This window comes from Dromiciops gliroides, chromosome 2, assembly GCF_019393635.1.
Source record: "Dromiciops gliroides isolate mDroGli1 chromosome 2, mDroGli1.pri, whole genome shotgun sequence".
Classification (NCBI taxonomy): Eukaryota; Metazoa; Chordata; class Mammalia; order Microbiotheria; family Microbiotheriidae; genus Dromiciops; species Dromiciops gliroides.
The window spans coordinates 262,670,788-262,691,591 of NC_057862.1; the positions used below are offsets into that span (position 1 = coordinate 262,670,788).

General features: G+C 39.8%; 1 protein-coding gene across 1 annotated transcript in view; it reads left to right on the forward strand.

Annotated features, from left to right (window-relative positions):
- SAV1 (salvador family WW domain containing protein 1) overlaps positions 1–20,770 on the forward strand; it is a 77,604-nt gene extending 56,834 nt beyond the window's left edge. Inside the window, 1 exon segment of the mRNA XM_043982039.1 lies at positions 18,674–20,770. Coding sequence (XP_043837974.1) covers positions 18,674–18,875 — 202 coding nt within the window. The 3' untranslated portion in view covers positions 18,876–20,770.
- The last annotated feature ends 34 nt before the right edge of the window (positions 20,771–20,804 follow it).

The window sequence follows — 20,804 nt, forward strand, 5'->3', positions numbered from 1 at the left end:
CTTTACTAAGTCAATCCCCAGATATTTTGTGTATTTTCTAATTATTTGGAATTAATTATTTTCTTGAAATTTGTTATTATATAGGAATGCAGAGGATTTATTTTGTAGTCTGCAACTTTGCTGAAGTTATGTATTATCTCAATATTTTTTGCCAGTTCCCTAGGATTTTAAAAATATTCCATCATATCATTAGCAAATAAAGATTGTTTTATATCTCCTTTTTACCTGTCTTTGCCTTTAATTTTTTTCTTTTGTGTTATTGTTGTTGCTAACATTTCTGGAACTATGTTAAAATGTGGGGAGACTGGGCGTTCTTTCTTTACTCTCATATTTATTAGCAAAGATTCTAGTGTATCCTTACTAGATATAATGCTTATTTTTCATTTGAGATAGATAATTTTTAGTCTTTGTAATGTTTTTAGCATAAAGGTGTACTTTTTAATGGCTTTTTCTGCATGCATTAAGATAATTATGTGGGTTTTGGAGATTTGGGTTTTTAATAATTATATTTATTGATTTCCTAATCTTTGCATGCCTGATATAAATCTCAGTTGGTTATAGTGAATGATTTCTTGGATAAATCATTGTAGGCTCTGCCAGGGTTTAAAATTTTTGAATTCATTAATGATATTGGCCAACATTTTGTTTATCTCTAGTTTATGTGTTAGGATTATATTTGTCTCATAAAAGCATTCTAATAGGGTGCTTTCTCACTTTTTTGTTTGTGTGTGTGAGGCAACTGGGGGTTAAGTGACTTGCCCAGGGTCACATAGCTAGTAAGTATCAAGTGTCTGAGGCTGGATTTGAACTCAGGTCCTCCTGAATCCAGGGCCGGTGCTCTATCCACTGTGCCACCTAGCTGCCCCAATCCATTCACTTTTGAAGTTATAAGAGTTAGATTTATGTTTTCCTTCATTTGTCTTCAATTTTTTTCTCTGAATTTGAATTTTTCATTGTTGCTCTTCTTTGTAAAGATAGTACTTTGTCTTTTCAGATATTTTTGCTTAAGATATCTCTATTCTCATGGGCTTTTTTCCCTTAATCCTTAAACCCTTCCCTCTTCCAACTTCCTCCATCCCTATTTGTCACCCCTTTCCTTAGTTTTGGAGTAATACTCAAGTTACAAAATCCTTTTTCTTTTTTCCTTCTGCTAGTTAACTAATTCTTCTCGTCTTTTTTTCTATGTAAATAGTTAAGCAAAATCCCACTTCTTGTTGCCTTCAACTTCTTTTGTTGATTATTTTCATCTTCTGTACCTGTTTTTAAAAAAGGATTTCTTTCCCTTCTCTTTATTAATTCCCTTTCCCTTTTGTCTATTCTAAGCCTTTATTCTTTGATTCATGACCCTTATACTTACATATTTCTGAAAGTACCTATTTTTAATCACCTCTTCTAAACAGTTGCTTTGTTATTGCCTTGTTGATCTTGCCCTCTTCCCTTCTTTTTTCTGTTGAACCCCATATCTACAAATATAAATTCCTTTAGAAGATAGATATACTAGCTAGCATTATTGTCACATGGCAGAAATTTTCCTGTGTACACTTGACTGTATAGTTTATTGGTCATTCTCTTCGCGCCCCCCCCCCCCAATTTGCCATGAAATCTCCTTTCCAGGACCATCCTCTCCCATCTTTCTCAATATCAGTTGCCCTGATTCCCCTTCTTTTGAAGTATGATGCTGTCCATGGAGGTAACAACACTTATCTCAGAGGTAGTGGTTTCTCTAAGCACCAAATCCTGGAAAATTATATTATTATTAGTGTCCCCATCTCCCATTTCAGGATTTATCCCTCATGGGAGTGTTGTTTAGTGAGACCCACTCCCTCCACTATGAATTGAGATTTCTCTCATCTTTCCCACTGCTTCAGTTCCTCCCTTTGCCATATCACCCCTTGTCTCATGGACACTGCTCTTACTGAGAGACTATAGGAATTATTTTCCTTTCATTATTTACCACTGATATGATTAGAGTACATCATACCACCCTCTATCTTCTCCTTCTCCTTGTTCTTTTTATTGACCTTCTCATTCTGTGGTTTAGTTCCCCCCCCCCCCAAACATATAATTGTAGGTCTTGTGAGGTTTAGTCTGTGGTTGTTCAAGCCTGTTCTTCTACCATTAGGTCTTTTATTTAAATTCTTTTGTCCTTCTATTCATATTTTCTTGTGATTGTTATTTTAATTTCTGGATGTCTTAAAAGAAATTTTTTGGGGGCAGCTAGGTGGTGCAGTGGATAGAGCACCGGCCCTGGATTCAGGTGAACCTGAGTTCAAATTCAGCCATAGACACTTGACACTTACAAGCTGTGTGACCCTGGGCAAGTCACTTAACCCTCATTGCCCTGCAAAAAAACAAAAAAAACCCCCAAAAAACCTCAAAAATAATTTTTTTCTGGGATAATTTTTTTTATTATTCATGCCTTCTTTTCCTATATTTGTTTGCATTTCTTATATGTTGTCTTAGTGTTTACAAAGAAAATCATCTGCCCCATGTATAAATTTCTCTTTCTAGTTTTTTCTTCCCCTTTTAAAAAATGTGTTCCTTTCTTGGTTACTGTATTTCTTTGCTTTTCTTAGGTTTCTGTGGATTTTTTTGATTGCTGCTTTATTTTTTTTTATTCACAAATTCTGGCCCGTTCTTTGTATTTTCTTGACTTTTCAATAACTACTATGTGCCACACAGCAAGCTAAGCACTTTCCAAATATTATCTTGATTGATTTTCTCAACAGTCCTGGAAGGTAGGTACTATTTTTACCCAAATTATAGTTGAAAAAACTATTGAATGACTTGTTCAGGGCTAGGAAGTGTCTGAGGATGGATTTGGACTGATGTCTTTTTTGGGAGGCCTATGACCCTTATGTTGTCTCTCTTTGTCTAATCTTTGAGGTCAGTATGCTTGTTTGTAGAGAGATACATTCTCTTAATAATTGTTTTTGCTTCTCATCTTTCTGATTGTCCTTATATTCCTTATATTTTTATTTTCTTCACTATATTTTTTATTCATAATCTGTTCTTTTCTTTTAATCCCTCACCACAGTGGATTCAAGTTTTTATATCTTAACATCTTACTAATTTTTTCTTCTGTGCAGGCCATAGATTCTTCTATTTGTTCACTTCAGATTTCTTCTCTCAAGAATCTTATTTCACTTTTTATCTTTTCTGGAACATCACACTATGGTTCCATGATCTCTTGGTGAGCTTATAAGCTTTAGTATTTTGGTAAGTGTTGGTTCAATTCTCTTTTTTCTTGCAATATTTACTTGAGATGTTTGCAGTATTTTAGATATCTTATTACTCATCTTCTGATTTTAGTCTTTTCCTTGTTTTATCTTTCTAGATATTTAAGATTGGGATTTTATTCTAGATTTTTAACTGAATTTTCTTCCTCCTCAAATCTTTGAAGATTTTAGTGGCTCCCCCTCCCCCATATTCCTCTATTGTTTACTTTCTAACTCTTCCACTTTAATATATAGTAGATTTACTTCTGGGGCTGTACCTCAAAGCTATCTTCTCACCTTGATGAGTTTTCTTTTCTTTTCTTTTTTTGTTCCCTTCCTCAGTTAGCTTCTGGTGAGATAGAATTGACCCCAGATAGAGTCATATCTCAGTTTCTTAAAAAATTATTTGTAAATTAATTTTAATAAACTTTCAGTACCTCTCCCTCTCAGTGCCACTCCCAGTTTAACAAAAAATAAAATAAACCCCCTCATAATATATATATATATATATATATATGTATACACATTTTTGTTTTTGTTCAGTCATGTACAACTCTTTGTGACCTCAGTTGCCCTTCTATCCTCCACTATTTCCTGAAGTCTGTCCAAGCTCATGTTTGTTACTTTCATGACATTATCCATCTCATCATCTGCCATCGCCTCTTCTCCTTTTGCCAACATCACTGGCTAACATATTTAAGTTTTAGCTTCAGTATTTGTCCTTCCAAAGAATAGTTTCTTTGCTTTCCCTTTGTTCTTATACTTATTTACATTTCTTATGTGTTGTTTTGGTGTTTGTGAAGAAAATAATCTGCCCACTGGGAACCTTTCTAGTTTTCTTTTTCTTTTTTATGGGTTTAATTTTTTTTTAATTGTTCCTTTCTTGGTTACTGTTAAGTAATTCCTTGCTGTCCAAAGGAGTCTCAAAAGTGTTTTCTGGCATCACAATCGAAAGTGCCAATTCTGTGGTACTCAACTTTCACAGCCATACATTACTACTAGAAAAACCATAGCTTTGTATCAACCTTTGTTGGCAGGGTGATATCCCTGCTTTTTTAGCATTAAGTATTTAGTATTTAGTAAAACTGTTCAGTTTTGCCATAGCTTTCCTTCAAAGGAGCAAGCATTTTTCAATTTCATGGTTGAAGTTGTCATCTGCAGTGATCTTTGAGTCCAAGAATATAAAATCTGATGCTGCTTCCATTTCTTCTTCCTATTTGCCAGAAGGTGATGGGGCCAGTTGCCATGATCTTAGTTTTTTTTTTTTTTAATGTCAATTTCAGTTTACACTCTCTTCTTTCACATTCATCAAGATTCTTCTTAATTCTTCTTCACTTTCTACCAGAGTAGTATCATCTGCATATTTGAGATTGTTGATGTTTCTCCCATCAACCTTAATTCTACCTTTTGATTCATTCAGCCTGGCATTTTGCATGATATACTCTGTGTATAAGTTAAATAATGTGACAACATAGAGCATTGTTGTATTCCTTTCCCAGTCTTAAACCAGTCAGTTGTTCCATATTCAGTTCTAACTGTTGCTTCTTGTCCTGCATACAGGTTCCTCAGGAGATAAGTAAGATGATCTGGTACTCCTATCTCTTTGAAGATTTACCACATTTTGTTGTAATCCACACAATCAAAAGCTTTAGTGTAGTCAATGAAGCAAAAGTAGATTTTTTTTTAACTCCCTTGCTTTCTCCATAATCCAGCAAATGTTTCCAGTTTGGTCTATAATTTCTTTGCCTTTTTTCTTTGGCTTTTTAAAATTTTTTTTTATTTTGAATAGAATTTTATTTTCTAAAATATATGTAAAAACAAAATTTTAACATCAATTTTTAAAAAACTTTGTGTTCCAACTTCTCTTCCCCCCTCCATTCCCACTCCCCACTCACTAGAACTCAAGCAATTCAAAATAAGCTATACATGAGTAGTCATGGAAAAATTCCCATATTAGCTAGTTGTGAGAGAAAACGGTCAAAAAAACCCCAAAACTTCAGATTAGGGAATTGTCAAAGAGGAAATGAAAAAAAATTTTTAAATGTGTTTCCATCTGTTTTCAGATATTATCAGTTCTTTCTCTGCAGATGGGCTGCAATCTTCATAAATCCTTCAGGGTTATATTGGATCATTGCCTTGCTGAAAATAACCACATGCTTCCCAGCAGATCATCCCCCACTATTGCTGTTATTTTGTATACAGTACATTTCACTCTGCTTCAGTTCATGTAGCTCTTTCCAGGTTTTCCTGATAGTATCCTGTTCATCATAACCTTTATATAGTACCTTAAGCTTGACAGAGAATTTTCTTCATAAAAGCCCAGCAAAGTAGGTACTATACGTTTTACCATTATAATCAATCATCATAACTATTTCCCTCCATCCCACTCCTTTCCTATGACATTTACTCTATCTTCTTTTTACCTATTCCTCCTCAGAGGTGTTTTACTTCTGACTATCCTCTCCCTTGCTCTGCACTCCCTTTTTTCACCCTTCCTTCCTTGTCCTCTTCCCCTCCTATTTTCCTGCAGGGCTAAATAGATTGCTCCTCCTAATTGGGTATGAAAGCTATTCCCTCCATGAGCCCACTCCAATGAGATCAGGGTCCCTGAGCTAATTCTATGTTCTAAATTTTTTTTCCTCCCTCCCTCCTCAACCCTCCCTATGAGATCAAGCAATTCAGTATGTCATACTGGTGCAGTAATGCAGAACATCTTCATCTTCCTTGAAAGTGTTTTGCTTTTCACTGCTCTCTCCCCCAATCTACCCTTTCCTCCTTCCCTTCTTCCCCCACTTTTCTCCCTCCCCCCCGCCAGGGCAAAAATATATTACTATACCTACTTGAGTATGTATGTTAATCGTTCTTTGAGCCAATTCTGATGATATTAAGGTTCACTCCCCAACTCCTTCCCCCTCTTCTACTCTCCTCCATAAGCTTTTTTCTTGTTCCCTTCATGTGAACTACCTCTCCCCAGACCATCTCTCCCCTTCTCCCTCCCCCAGTTTATTCCTCCTACATGGTGTCATCATGGATTAGCTAGGTGGCACAGTGGACAAAGCACCAGCCCTGGACCCAGAAGGCCCCAAGCCCAAATCCAGCCCCAGACATAAGACACCCCACCCTGTCTGCCCTACAAAGAACAAAACATAAATGCTTTGCTGATATCATCCCTTCATATTCAGTTCAGTCCTGTCTTCTGTGAATTTCTTGTGAAGACTTTTTTGTTTTGTTTTTTTTGGTGAGGCAATTGGGGTTAAGTGACTTGCCTAGGGTCACACAGCTAGTAATTGTCAAGTGTCTGGGGTCACATTTGAACTCAGGTTCTCCTGAGTCCAGGGCCGGCACTCTATCCACTGCGCCACCCAGCTGCCCCTGAATTTCTTACTGAGGTAGTTCTTATGATTTCAAAGTATTATCTTCCCATGTAGGAATGTAAACAGTTTGATCTTTTAATATCTCTCATGAAGTCTTTTTCCTGTTTACCTTTATATGTTTCTCCAGGATCTTGTATTTGAAAGTCAAATTTTCTATTCAGTTCAGGTCTTTTCATCACAAATGCTTGAAAGACCTCTTTCTCATTGAAATCTCATTTTTGCCTCTGAAAAATTATACTCAGTTTTGCTGGGTACGTGATTTTTGGCTGTAGTCCCAGTTCCTTTGCCCTCTGGAATATCATATTCCATGCCCTTCAGTCCTTTAATGGAGAAGCTGCTAGATCTTGCTTTATCCTTATTGGAGCTCCACAGTATTTGAATTCCTATTTTCTAGCTGCTTGCAGTATTTTCTCCTTGACCTGGGAGTTCTGGAATTTGGCTATAATATTCCTGGAGGTTTTCCTTTTGGGATCTCTTTCAGGAGGTGATTGGTGGATTTTTTCAATTTCTATTTTAGCTTCTGCTTCTAGAATATCAGGGCGATTTTCCCTCACAATCTCTACCCCTGTCTTTTTAAAAAAAATTATTTATTTTTTTAGTGAGGCAATTGGCGTTAAGTGACTTACCCAGGGTCACACAGCTAGTAAATGTTAAGTGTCTGAGGCCGGATTTGAACTTAGGTCCTCCTGACTCCAGGGCAGGAGCTCTGTCCACTGTACCACCTAGCTGCCCCCCTCACAATCTCTTGAAGGATGGTGTCTAAGCTTTTATTTTGGTCATGGTTTTCAGGTAGTCCAGTGATTTTCAAATTATCTCTCCTAGGTCAGCTGTTTTTCCAAGGAGATATTTCACATTGCCCTCTATTTTTTCATTTAATTGGATTTGCTTTACTGTGTCTTGGTTTCTCTTAAGGTCACTAACTTCCATTTGTTCAATCTTGATTCTTAGGCAGTTATTTTCATCAGACAGTTTTTTTAATCTTTTCCATTTGGCTTTTCAAACTGTTGACTTTTTTCTCATGACTCTCCTGCATTGCTCTCATTTCCCTTTCCATTCTTTCCTCCTTTTCTCTACATCTTCTTTCTATTTCTCCTACTTTCTCTTCAAAGTCCCTTTTGAGAGCTTCCATGGCCTGAGACCAGTTCATATTTTTCTTGTAAGCTTTGGATGTTGGAGCTTTGACCCTGTTATTATCTTCTTCTTCTAAGGTTGTATTGTGGTCTACCTTACCCCCAAAGAAGTTTTCGATGGTCTTCTGCTTTTTCTGCCTACTCATCCTGGCTTACTATTTCTTGGCTTTTAACTCCTTCTTAAAGTGTGGCGCTGCTTCCAGGACATACTGTTCAAGCTACAGTGTGGCCCGGGGGATAGTTGGGCTTCTTCTCAGCCTGCCTGGCCTCGCTTTCATTTGATTTTAAACTCTCCACTGAGGGGTGGTGTGTGTGTGTGTGTGTGTGGGGGGGCTGCTTCTCAGCTCCGCTTCTGTTTGCAGCTTCAGAGGGTCTGAGGTGCTTTGGGTTGAGGGGAGGCAGGTTTTAATCTTACCTGGCCTGTTTTCAGGTCTGGAGATAACCTCAGGCCTACTTTACTAAGCAACCAACCAGCAAAGCTTTCTGTGGTGTGGTTCTCAGTTTCAGATGAGACTGCTCCCCTGCTCCCCTACCCCACCTGGGTCTCCTGCCACTCAGGATTTCTTCCTGGTTCCCCGCTGGGGTGGGACAGTTGAATCCTTCCCCCCAGTCCACTGGTACCCCTGCACTTACCCCAAGGGGACAGCCGTTCATTCCGACCGTGTGCTCGGTTCCAGAAGACACCAGTGCTGCAGCCGATTCAGAGGCACTGGGGCAAATTCCTCTGGCAGGTGTCTGGTGTGTTGGCCCAATTGCAGGGTTAGGCTTTATTCGTGGTCCAGCACGGCCCCCTGAAATCTATTTATAGCTGGAGAAAACTCTCAGCCCTTATTTTTGTGTGTTTTTCTGCCCCAAGAGTTCTTTTATTGCTATTTTTGGGGTTATTGTATCAGGAGCCCTGTGGGTTTAATGCCTTTCCTCCGCCATCTTGGCTCCGCCCCCACCTCTTTGCCTTTTTAAAAAATTAGCCTTTACTTCTGGTAAAGTTTATGTAGTTTACATAGGGCTAAGCATGACCTTGCTGGCAATGTGAGACGAGAACAGTTTTTTTGTTTGTAATTTGAATATTCACTGTCATTGCCCTTCTTTAGGATTAGAATGTAAACACACATGCCTGTGTCTGTGTTTCTGTCTATGTCTGTCTGTCTATCTATCTATCAACTATTATAACCTAATCTATCTTCAGTGTTATACCGATCAAAGTATCAAAGGATGTATATATTGACCAGCAAAATAAACTCCCATATTAGCCATATCCATATGTACGTACACATGTGTGTGCATGTATGTATGTGTACATAGCCACAGATATAGAAATGCATACACACAGATACATACATATATACATCTTGTTCTGCATTTGAAGTTCTGCCTCTGGTAAGAGGTGGGTTATGTGTTTCATCTTTAGTACTTTTTTGTGACTTATGGCAGTAATTAGATTTTTAAAGTATTACATTTGAAAATTAAGGTAAACTGAGAGAAAATGGTCAGAGCATAGTTGATATATTAGTTAGGCTAGTACTGACCAATAAATTGGGTCAATGGCCTCTCTCAGTGATCCTGAGGAAGAGCTCACCAGCCTTAATATAGTTTTGAGGAATACAGAGTTGGGTAGGTGAGAAGGACAATGACATTGAACACAGGGTAGACAGCATCTTGGAGATGAGGACAACATGATTGGTTACATCAAGAACAGAGGGTTAGCCCTCATGTGAAGCTAGTAACCATCCCTCTATCATGAAGGAATGCTTGCTTGATTTATGGGACCCTTCTACATATTGCAGAACTTGTTAATGGACCTGATTAGCAGAATTCCTGCAAAGGTCTATATAAGAGTTTCTTTAATGGTGCAAGGGCAGTTCAAGGACAATTTATCTCTTAGAGTTAACTTCAGGACTTAAAGATTACACAGATGTCATGGTTATTTTCCAAGAGGCTAAAGGCATGAGGGATAACAAGTTTCCTTTTGGTTAAGTCAGAGTAATGGCTAAACTCCTTTGACTAAGAAATGTTCATTGTCTGAGTCCACTTGCAAGGTTAGAGATAGTGGACCAGACTCCCTGGTGTCCAACTGGGATAACAGATTTCCATGAGTCAAGAATAGATCAGTGAGTTGTAGAACTGAACTTTTAAACTTGGCTCATAGGCAAAGAGACAAAGAAATGTAGCTTGAGCTATCATATAAAATGGGACATTAATACAGAATAGCATCAATTACAAACTAGAATCAATGATAGAATCAATTTCTTCAAAAGTATTTGAAAGTTTTCTCTATAATGCTTTTGTCATTGTACAAGTTACTCTATTTCTGCCCACTTTTCATCACTTCAGAGTGGTTTTCCCAGATTCCTCTAAAACTGTCTTAGTTCACAATTTTCTTCCTTCCTTCCTTCCTTCCTTCCTTCCTTCCTTCCTTCCTTCCTTCCTTCCTTCCTTCCTTCCTTCCTTCCTTCCTTCCTTCCTTCCTTCCTTCCTTCCTTCCTTCCTTCCTTCCTTCCTTCCTTCCTTCCTTCCTTCCTTCCTTCCTTCCTTCCTTCCTTCCTTCCTTCCTTCCTTCCTTCCTTCCTTCCTTCCTTCCTTCCTTCCTTCCTTCCTTCCTTCCTTCCTTCCTTCCTTCCTTCCTTCCTTCCTTCCTTCCTTCCTTCCTTCCTTCCTTCCTTCCTTCCTTCCTTCCTTCCTTCCTTCCTTCCTTCCTTCCTTCCTTCCTTCCTTCCTTCCTTCCTTCCTTCCTTCCTTCCTTCCTTCCTTCCTTCCTTCCTTCCTTCCTTCCTTCCTTCCTTCCTTCCTTCCTTCCTTCCTTCCTTCCTTCCTTCCTTCCTTCCTTCCTTCCTTCCTTCCTTCCTTCCTTCCTTCCTTCCTTCCTTCCTTCCTTCCTTCCTTCCTTCCTTCCTTCCTTCCTTCCTTCCTTCCTTCCTTCCTTCCTTCCTTCCTTCCTTCCTTCCTTCCTTCCTTCCTTCCTTCCTTCCTTCCTTCCTTCCTTCCTTCCTTCCTTCCTTCCTTCCTTCCTTCCTTCCTTCCTTCCTTCCTTCCTTCCTTCCTTCCTTCCTTCCTTCCTTCCTTCCTTCCTTCCTTCCTTCCTTCCTTCCTTCCTTCCTTCCTTCCTTCCTTCCTTCCTTCCTTCCTTCCTTCCTTCCTTCCTTCCTTCCTTCCTTCCTTCCTTCCTTCCTTCCTTCCTTCCTTCCTTCCTTCCTTCCTTCCTTCCTTCCTTCCTTCCTTCCTTCCTTCCTTCCTTCCTTCCTTCCTTCCTTCCTTCCTTCCTTCCTTCCTTCCTTCCTTCCTTCCTTCCTTCCTTCCTTCCTTCCTTCCTTCCTTCCTTCCTTCCTTCCTTCCTTCCTTCCTTCCTTCCTTCCTTCCTTCCTTCCTTCCTTCCTTCCTTCCTTCCTTCCTTCCTTCCTTCCTTCCTTCCTTCCTTCCTTCCTTCCTTCCTTCCTTCCTTCCTTCCTTCCTTCCTTCCTTCCTTCCTTCCTTCCTTCCTTCCTTCCTTCCTTCCTTCCTTCCTTCCTTCCTTCCTTCCTTCCTTCCTTCCTTCCTTCCTTCCTTCCTTCCTTCCTTCCTTCCTTCCTTCCTTCCTTCCTTCCTTCCTTCCTTCCTTCCTTCCTTCCTTCCTTCCTTCCTTCCTTCCTTCCTTCCTTCCTTCCAGAATTTAGTGATGTTGAGTCATTCCCAAGAACTGATTTACTCATAAGTTTTGGTATGTTTTCTCATTATTGACATTTTCTTTGATGAAATTTCCTATTATTTCTCTAATTTGTTTCTTGACTGACCAGTTTTTTAGAATTATGTTTTTAGTCTATAATTACTTTTTAATTCTTTCTTCAAAGGTTCTTATTGAATAAAATTTAATTGTATTTGTTAAATATGCTTAGTATTTTTACTTTTCTGAGTTTTTTGTGAATTCTTTATGCTGGAATACGTGATCCACTTTTATAAAGCTTCCATGCACAACTATGTAGACTCCTTTTAACTCCTATTCAGTAATCACCTAGGATTTAGCATCATTTAATATTTTGAAATTCTATTCAAGTCCTTAACATCTTTCTTGTTTATTTAGGTCTGAAAGAAGTTAATTGTGGTCTCCTACTATTATAGTTTTACTCCCTGCAATTTGATTAACATTTTCTATTTTCCTATTTCCTTTTCTTTTTTAGATAATTTTCTATTTGGTGACTGTCCAAAATTGCTCTTGATTCGTTATCTACTGTTCCTTCCTTATCTCTTTGTTATCTTATGCTTTCCTGCTTTTCTCTTTTTCATATCTATATGTATTGTAGATTCTTATGAAATCCTCATTGCTACCTTTGAGTTCAGTTGAAACATAATCAATTTTGCTGCAGCCTCTTATTATGCATCCATGTGAATTTTTATGTTTCAAGTGTCAGTATATTCTTTGATTGTATTTTCCAGTGCATTCTGCTCTTCTCTTCCATTTTATGGGTGAGGTTATCCCATTCTCTTTATGATTATGATTAGTAATTGTGTATTTTCTTCTATCCTATCTAATTTTTCCCCTCTTTGTTCTCACCTCCTCTTTACAAATATGAAGAAGATGATTAGAGAGGAAGTTTGTTCTATAAATGAAATTATTTATTTCTGCTCTTTCGTGATCTTTCTCTTTGTATCTAGTGTATTTCTTTGCCATGATCTTGATGTGTGTGTGTGAATGTGTGTTGGGAGCAGGAAGTAATTATTATGTTCAGTCTTCCCTCTGAGGTTCAGATGAAAGTGAGGTTCATGGCACTCCCTTCCCTCTCCCACATTTTCTCCATATTTAAATGCTATTCATTTTATGTACCTCTATTATATCTTTCCTATCCTAGATTCTTTTCCCTTCCTATTGCTCTATTCTCCTGAGACCATAAAAACAGAGTAAAGACAACCGTAAGCTCTCTGTCATATTTGCCTTTCTCTATGACCCTTAAATATATTAGGGTTATGATATGGGGGCAAGTGGGGTACAGGTTAGATCAGGGGTTGGGGTTCTTAGGAATTCCTCTTTACAGAATTACACCCTCTTGCACACAAAACGTAATTAGAATAAGGTGATAGTTTATTTAGGAACAAGGGAAGGGAAGGGTGGGGGGAGGGAAACCATGAAAGAAATCCTTGGACTTTCATGGGGAGATTGGCATAAAGCACATGGCTCAGAGGTACCAAATCTCCTCGAACAGGAGACTGGAAGGTACTTTTATAGAGGACTGATGGGGGTGGACCATCTGCCTGTGGAAAGTTCCTTTAGTGAAGGTGGACCATCCCCCACTGGTGGTAGCTGGGGGAATTGGGTGAGGAGTGGAGGACCATCCCCCACTGGTAGTGACTAAAGGAATTGGGTGAGGGGTGGCTACAGATCCCTCTTCAGAACGCAAAGGCAGCAGCCACACCCAAATTAATCTCCCCAGGGTAAGGGAGACCAGAATGAAGGGTAGGAATCCCAAGCTAGCTCAGTCCAATTTGGTTCAGCTTATCTCTCTAGGCTATCTGTCCTCTGGTTTAGTTTCTCAAGGAGAAGCTTCCTTGATGTGCCCCAGAGAATCTCTGGGGTGCTCTGCACCCCATGACATTCTGAAACTGCTTCATGCTGACCAGGGGTCGAAGAAATCACGGCGCAAGGGAGGGGGAGGGGGAGAGAAGTGGAGAAGGCCTGGAATGCAAGGAGTTGTGAGGGGTCCAGAGGCAACACATAGGCACAGTGTCATGAATCCTTGAGCCTAGATGGAACAGACTTAAACAAAAAAATTAAAACTGACCAGAGCAAAAAGAAAAAGGGACTTTATCAGATCAGGTGTCAAGTGGGACCTTTTTGCAGGACAGGGTGTGGCCTGCTTTACAGGAGGGAGTTCAAGCCTAATTCTGTGATAGGCAGTGTCTGTCTACATTAAGGGTCCTTTTATCTCATCCCCACTTTGTGCCTTGATTGCATGCTAGGACCTGAACCAGAGAGTAAGACAGAGGTCGCCCCAAAACCATTCCTAGGCTTGCCTCCTATGTCCAGCTTGGCCATGGGCCTGACAAGGTGCTGACCAGGAGAGCAGGCTGCAGAGCCCTGGATTTTTGCTAAGCCAATCTCTTGGGTGCTGCCCTGGGGACAAAGAGGTAGGAGGGCAGGACTCACCTTCGTGCAGCATCCCCCACTTCTGTGTCCCGGTTTACTGCAGCTGCCAGAATATTGGCCAGCCGGAGTTCTGCTGGTAGCAGATGTGTTGATGGCTGCTGCTATTACAGAAGCTTGGTCTATGGAGCGGGCATGAGCCATCTTTTCTCTCTCTTTGGTTACTGCAAGGTCCCTGTTATTAAAAATCTTAAAAGCAATGTCAAGGAGTTGTGAGGATGGGATCTGGGGACCCCAGTCTAACTTCTGGAGCTCTCTCCTAATGTCACGAGCAGTCTGACTGATAAAATGATATTGAGGACAGTTATTCCTACATCTTTTTGGGGGTCTAGGTTGGTATATTTCTTCAGAGAGTCCACTAAGCGGACCAGGACAGCTGTAAATCCAGGGATCCCAACCCAATAAATGTTTATCCCCAACTTGTACCGCCAGGGCCCCAGTGGGCCCTGCCCTAATCTGTTTTTTCTCGTCAGGGGTACAACAGCTGGCAAGAATAATTTGCAAATCGGTCCAGGAAAGGTCAAACTCCAGTGTCACAGACTTAAAGCCATCTATGAACTTTGTGGGGTTCTCTGAGTAACTCCCCAATTTCTCTTTAATCTGAGATAACCTGCTTATAGAAAAAGGGGCATGCCTTAATGTCGTGCCCTTCCCAATGGGAAATTCCCTTAATGGAAGCAGGGAAGCAGTGGGAGACTCTGGTAAGGACCTGGGTTGGGGAGATAGCTCAGGTGGAGAAAGAGGATTGGGCGCAGGGCCCAGTGGGGAAGGGGTGACAGCCTTTGGTTGTAGAGTAGGTGGGGGAAGGGAAAAGGTATTTGGCTGCAGTGTGGGTGGAGATGGGGAAAGGGAGATAGCAGTAGGTGACTGCAGATTAGGTAAAGCAGATGGGGTCGGCTGAATGGAAAAAAACAGGAGAAATGGGAACATATTGGAGTTCCCCCAGATTGTAAATGGGGTAGAGCAGGATAGAAGGAGACTGATATCCACTCCCTGTGTGGCACAGGGAGCAAGGAGAGGTCTCAGTCATACAGTGATATGACTGTGGTTGACCCATAGGTATGGAAGCAGGCGGGGAGGAAGGAGTGGAACGAGAAACAGGTAGGGAATGAGTTTGAGGAGGAGGGGAGGCTGAGGTCTTAGAGTAGGTGCCTGAAGGGTTAGCTAATTGTTTGGGCTTGCGGTGATTCTCAATCGGCAAGGGGACCTCATCCTTTCCCTTTGACTTCTGGCTCAAACTCATAAAAGCCGATCCGTATGGAATCTCTGTCCATCTCCCTTCACGCTTGCAAAACTTGTCCAATTGCAAAATGGTATTATAATTAAGGGTGCCGTGTACAGGCCAATTTCCTTCACTTCCTAGAGGATAATGTGGCCATAAATTGTTACCAAAATGTATCATACACCTCTTTCTCAGATTTTTAAGTTCCAATTTAGTCCATTCTCTTAGGATGCACCCCAGAGGTGAATTTTTCAGAACACTCCCTTTCTGTTCCGTAACTACTGTCTAAGGAGAATAGTCTGAACCAAGAGCAGAGCGCTGGTAAGGGATAGACACATAAGCATAAATGTTCTCCCCCCCCCCCCCCCCCCAGCGTGGTTCGGACATTTAGGAGTCCCAGGCTGCTCTCTGCTGTCATGCAGACGCCAACCGTCTCTACCTCTCTGTGACTCAAACGGGAGGTTGAGTCCAGTGGGAGAGGAAGAAGAGAAACCCAGAAGGTAGGGCCTTACCTCCAGGTTGTGTGCCAATCGTGGTCCAGACGTCTGTTTGAGCTTTCAGCGAGGGAGGGAGACTCAGGCTGCCCTCCACTGTCGTGTGCGAAAGCTGACCCTCTCTCGACCTCTCTGTGACTCAAACGGGAGGTTGAGTCAGGCGGGAGAGGGAGAAAGGAAACCCAGAAGGGAGGTTCTCACCCCCCAGTTTTGTGTGCTAAGAGGAAAGAGGAAAATCCCCCGTCCCTACAACATTTGGCGCCAGATGTAATAGTGGGAAATGGGGTATGGGTTGTGTTAGGGATTGGGGTTCTTAGGAATTCCTCTTTAAAAATTACACCCTCTTGCACACAAAACGTAGTTAGAATAAGGTGATAGTTTATTTAGGAGCAAGGGAAGGGAAGGGTGGGGGGAGGGAAACCATGAAAGAAATCCTTGGACTTTCATGGGGAGATTGGCATAAAGCACATGGCTCAGAGGTACCAAATCTCCTCGAACAGGAGACTGGAAGGTACTTTACTGATGGGGGTGGACCATCTGCCCGTGAAAAGTTCCTTTAGTGAGAGAGGACCATCCCCCACTGGTGGTAGCTGGGGGAATTGGGTGAGGAGTGGAGGACCATCCCCCACTGGTAGTGACTAGAGGAATTGGGTGAGGGGTGGCTACAGATCCCTCTTCAGAACACAAAGGCTGCAGCCACACCCAAATTAATCTCCCCAGGGTAAGGGAGACCAGAATGAAGGGTAGGAATCCCAAGCTAGCTCAGTCAGATTTGGTTCAGTTTATCTCTCTAGGCGTTATCTGTCCTCTGGTTTAGTTTCTCAAGGAGAAGATTCCTCCGTGTGCCCCAGAGAAATTCTGGGGTGCTCTGCGCCCTATGACAGTTACAAGGAGATATTTTATTCTTGTCCCCCTATTAGTTTATTAACAGTTCATCCCCACATAGTCCCTTCCGATGAATTTAGCTTTTGTTTTTATTAAGAATACTTGGAGGAGGCAGCTAGGTGGCGCAGGGGATAGAGCACCGGCCCTGGATTCAGGAGTACCTGAGTTCAAATCCGGCCTCAGACACTTAACACTTACTAGCTGTGTGACCCTGGGCAAGTCACTTAACCCCCATTGCCCCACAAAAAAAAAAAAAAAGAATATTGGAAATCCTCTATTTCAGCAAAAATTTATTCTTTCCCCCTATAGGTTTTGGTAGATGAATTATTCTTGGTTATAAGACCTTATTTGCCTTTTAGAACATTCATATACATTTCATTATAGTTGCTGCCAAGTCATGTTTGATCCTTACTGTGGCTTCATCTCATTTCATTTCTAACAAATCTCTTGTAATCCTTATGTTAAGGATATTCCCTGCTCTGAAGCTCTACTTGGATTTGTGGCGTTACTCTCTTCTTAGTGGTTTACCCCTTAGGTATCTCTCAGGTATTTCTTTAGAGTTTTTGATGATTTTTTTTATCTCATCAGCTTAGTGTCTAGTTTGGGTGGCTTTTGCTTAGGTCAAGTTCCTATGTTCCCCAGTGCTGTGGGCAGGCTCTGCTTGTTTCTGAATGTGGTGGCTAAAATAGGCCCCTCCTTCTGAGGGAATTGTTTAGCTTTGTTTCCTCTTGTGGTTTAGGATCAAGCTGCCTGGATGCTCAGTTGGACTAGGGCTACCCAGAAGTTCCTTAGGACCTTTCTTCTACTGGGTTCAGATCTGTTTTTTTTCCCTCTTATTATGAGGTAATTCCCAAAATGTGACTGAGATCACTTCCCTCAATGAACTTCACAATTCTTTTCTCCCCTTTCCCTTGCCATGGAGCTCACTTAATTCCTCTGGGGCCTTGCTGGCTCATGTGTCTGGATTTAAGACATTCCTGCACTGATCTCTTCCTTGTTAAGGTATTTTGAGCCCTTCTCATTGTATTTGATCATCTGTAAAATGGACATAATAATAGCATCTACCTTACAGGTTTGCTGTGAGAATGAACTGAGTATATCTATACAACTTTGTCAAATCTTTAAAGTTATTTTCTTTGATGTTACTCATTCATCTCAGTTATGAATGACTTTAAGCTAAGGATACCCTTTATGTACTTGACATTGTCAACTACTTTGTATAAGTCATCCTTTTACACAACTTATTGTGTATATCTGTTCTAAGCTTTTGTATATACATATATGCATGTTTTCTATATATCTGCATATGAACATATTATTTCCCCATTAGAATGTAAGCTTAAGTGTAGGGATTGTTTTGTCCTTGTATACCCAGTACTTAGAATAGGGCCATATATTAAGTAGCAGCTTAGTAAATATTTTTGTCCTTGATGGGGCAATAAGATATAAGCTCCTTGAAGGAGAATAATGTTTTGCTTTTGTTATCACCAATGGTTAGGACAATGCCTGGTATATTATATATATATATAAAACAGACTGTCTCCTAATGGAAATTAAAGAAAATGTATGTGCCTCTTGCTTCAGGGGGTCCAAGGTGGTATGATTTAAGGAGTGGCAGGTTCTTCACTCACCTGGCCTGTGCTCTGGTCTGTAAATAACCCCAAGCCTACTTACTCTTCAACCAGGAAACAAAATTTTGTATTGCTGGGTTGAAAGCTCCAATGAGCCTGCTCCCCTCACTGACCTGGGCCGCCACTCAAGATTACTTCCTCGTTCTCAGCTGGGGTAGAACAACTGAATTCTGTCTCAGCTCCAACAGAGACCCCTGTAGTATCCGCACCCCCCCCCCCAGCTCTCTCACCAGACCATGAACTTCGTTCCAGAAGAAGCTGCCACTGCAGATGATTCAGAAGCTCTGGGGGGTAAATTTCTCTGGTGCAGACTGCCTGGGGCTGGATCTGTGTTGGCATGATTCTGGGGTTGGGCTCCACTCCCACCCTGGTACAGCAGACCCCTCCTGCCGAACTTCTAAGCCGTTTTTGGCTGGAAAATGGTCTCAGCTTGTCCTTTTGTGGGTTCTCTTGCCATGTGTGCCTCTTATTTCCCTCTCTTAAGAATAATTTAACTTTGTGGTTGACATTATGACCAGTATTTTTTGGTTGGAAAAATGGAATAATTCATATTATAAAAAATCTATCTGTAATTTAATGAATACATGTTGATTGCTGTCTGTTTTTAAAACAGATATGACCATATTCTGAAATGGGAACTCTTCCAGCTTGCTGACCTCGATACATACCAGGGAATGCTAAAGCTGCTCTTCATGAAAGAACTGGAACGTATTGTTAAATTGTATGAAGCATACAGAGAAGCTCTTCTCACAGAGTTAGAAAACCGCAAACAGAGACAGCAGTGGTATGCCCAGCAACATGGCAAAAATTTTTAAGCTAATTTTTAATGAAAATTTGTGAAGTTTTATAATGACTTTAAAATATTTTCACTTTTTTAAAAACTGTGTTTTGGCTAAGAAAAGCAGCTTTCATTTTGTTGATATTGCACTATTAAATGTAATTCTACATGTATTTTGTTTATGGAATAAAAGACTCCTTTTATTAAAAAAATAAATTTAGCTTATTCCCTTGAGAGCCAGGTAGTGTTGAGCTCACTTGATACCAACATTACCTTCTATAAATTGTATTGTTTAGGAAACTGCCTTATGAATTTTATAAGTGAAGACATATATAATGAGGAACACTGTCACTACCAAGCAACTATAACTAAACACAAAATCATCATTTGGTAGTCTCTTAGAGCTGAGAAGCACCTATGTAAAAATCGTTTGATACATACACATTTGTGTGTGTTTGTGTATGTGTGTACATACACACGCATACTTAGATGTTTACAGCTTTTTTATGTATTAAACTGAAATTATATGGATAATTCAAATACTATGTAATAGGACAAAACATGTCAAAATGGGGGAATCACTTATAACTTTCATATAATGAACATTTCATTTTTACTTTAAAATCTTTAAGAAAGCTTTATTTAAAGATTTTTTCAGTTCACTTGCAAAAACATTCTTTAGCATTAGAGGGAGAGGGACCTTGGATGAATCTCATAGTACTAAGTGTTCTGAGGTACAAGCTTACTTTTGGGAGACAGTGTGCATAGGAAAGAGGACCTAAACATGAATCCTGTCTTTACAGTTTGCTACCTGTGTGACCTTGGACATGTCATTTGACTTCTCTGGACTTCAGTTCCACATTTATAAAGTGATGGGCTTAAACTAGGTGAACTCTAAGGCTTTATTTGACTCATGGCTTTTATCGATCTTAGTACAATGGTTGAGAAACACAGCTTAGCTTCATGTAGTCGTTGTGGTCTTTTGTTAGAACACAGTAGACTGATATCCTGACATGTTGACAGGTGGATTTAAGCTGTCAAGCTAAAGATCAGGGATTCAGCAAGAAAAATTTTTTCAAAATGATTTGACATTTCCCCCTCTTGTAAGAGTTTTTCATAAAGCTTTTAGGTTGTATTATTTTAGGTTGTATAATTCTTTTGAATAATTTTTATTGGTTCCATAAGTTGTCTAAATGTTTAGTGCAATACTTACAAGGATTTCATGTAACATTTCCTTATGAATCCCAAGAAGTCAATAAATTTCAAATTTTTGTTTTTTTCAGAGTATGTTTTATCACTTATATTTGCATTTTTACCAGAGTGTTAGTGAGTCTGTACTGTTATTAAAATATTGTTAATTGTTACAGGTTTTTCATTTTATGGTAAGCTTCTTAATTACAGTTTTATGGAATTTGAGTATGTTTGCTTGACTTCATGTTATTTGATTTATTGGTAAAGCAATATGGAAAAATAATTGAAATAATCAGAAATATCACTGACAGAGTGAAGATTATGATATATAGTAGATAGTACATACTAGACATACAAACCTTAAAGTTCTCTCTCATCCTATATGGTGGACATATTCTCTTTTTCCAGTAAATTGTTCTAATTAGGATTAGAGCTTTTTTTTTTTTAAAAAGAAATTAGGCAATATTAGAGTATAATTTGCTTTCCCTCAGGGGACACTTTTCTGTAATATGAAGTCTGATCAAGAGTACTAATGATCAGTTCCTTTGGAAGTTTTAACTTGTGCCTTTCAACATGTTTATTCTATAAGTCTGTATTTAAACTTGCTGATTAAAAATAACATTTTACTCTAGTTTATCAATTGATCTTTAGAGATAAAGGGAAGTGCCACATTTCTTAAAATCTCAAAGTACATTTTTAACAAAATTCAATTTTTATGAAAATATAGTGGTATTTTACAAATTTTGATAACCCTTATCAAACTTTCTTCAAACCT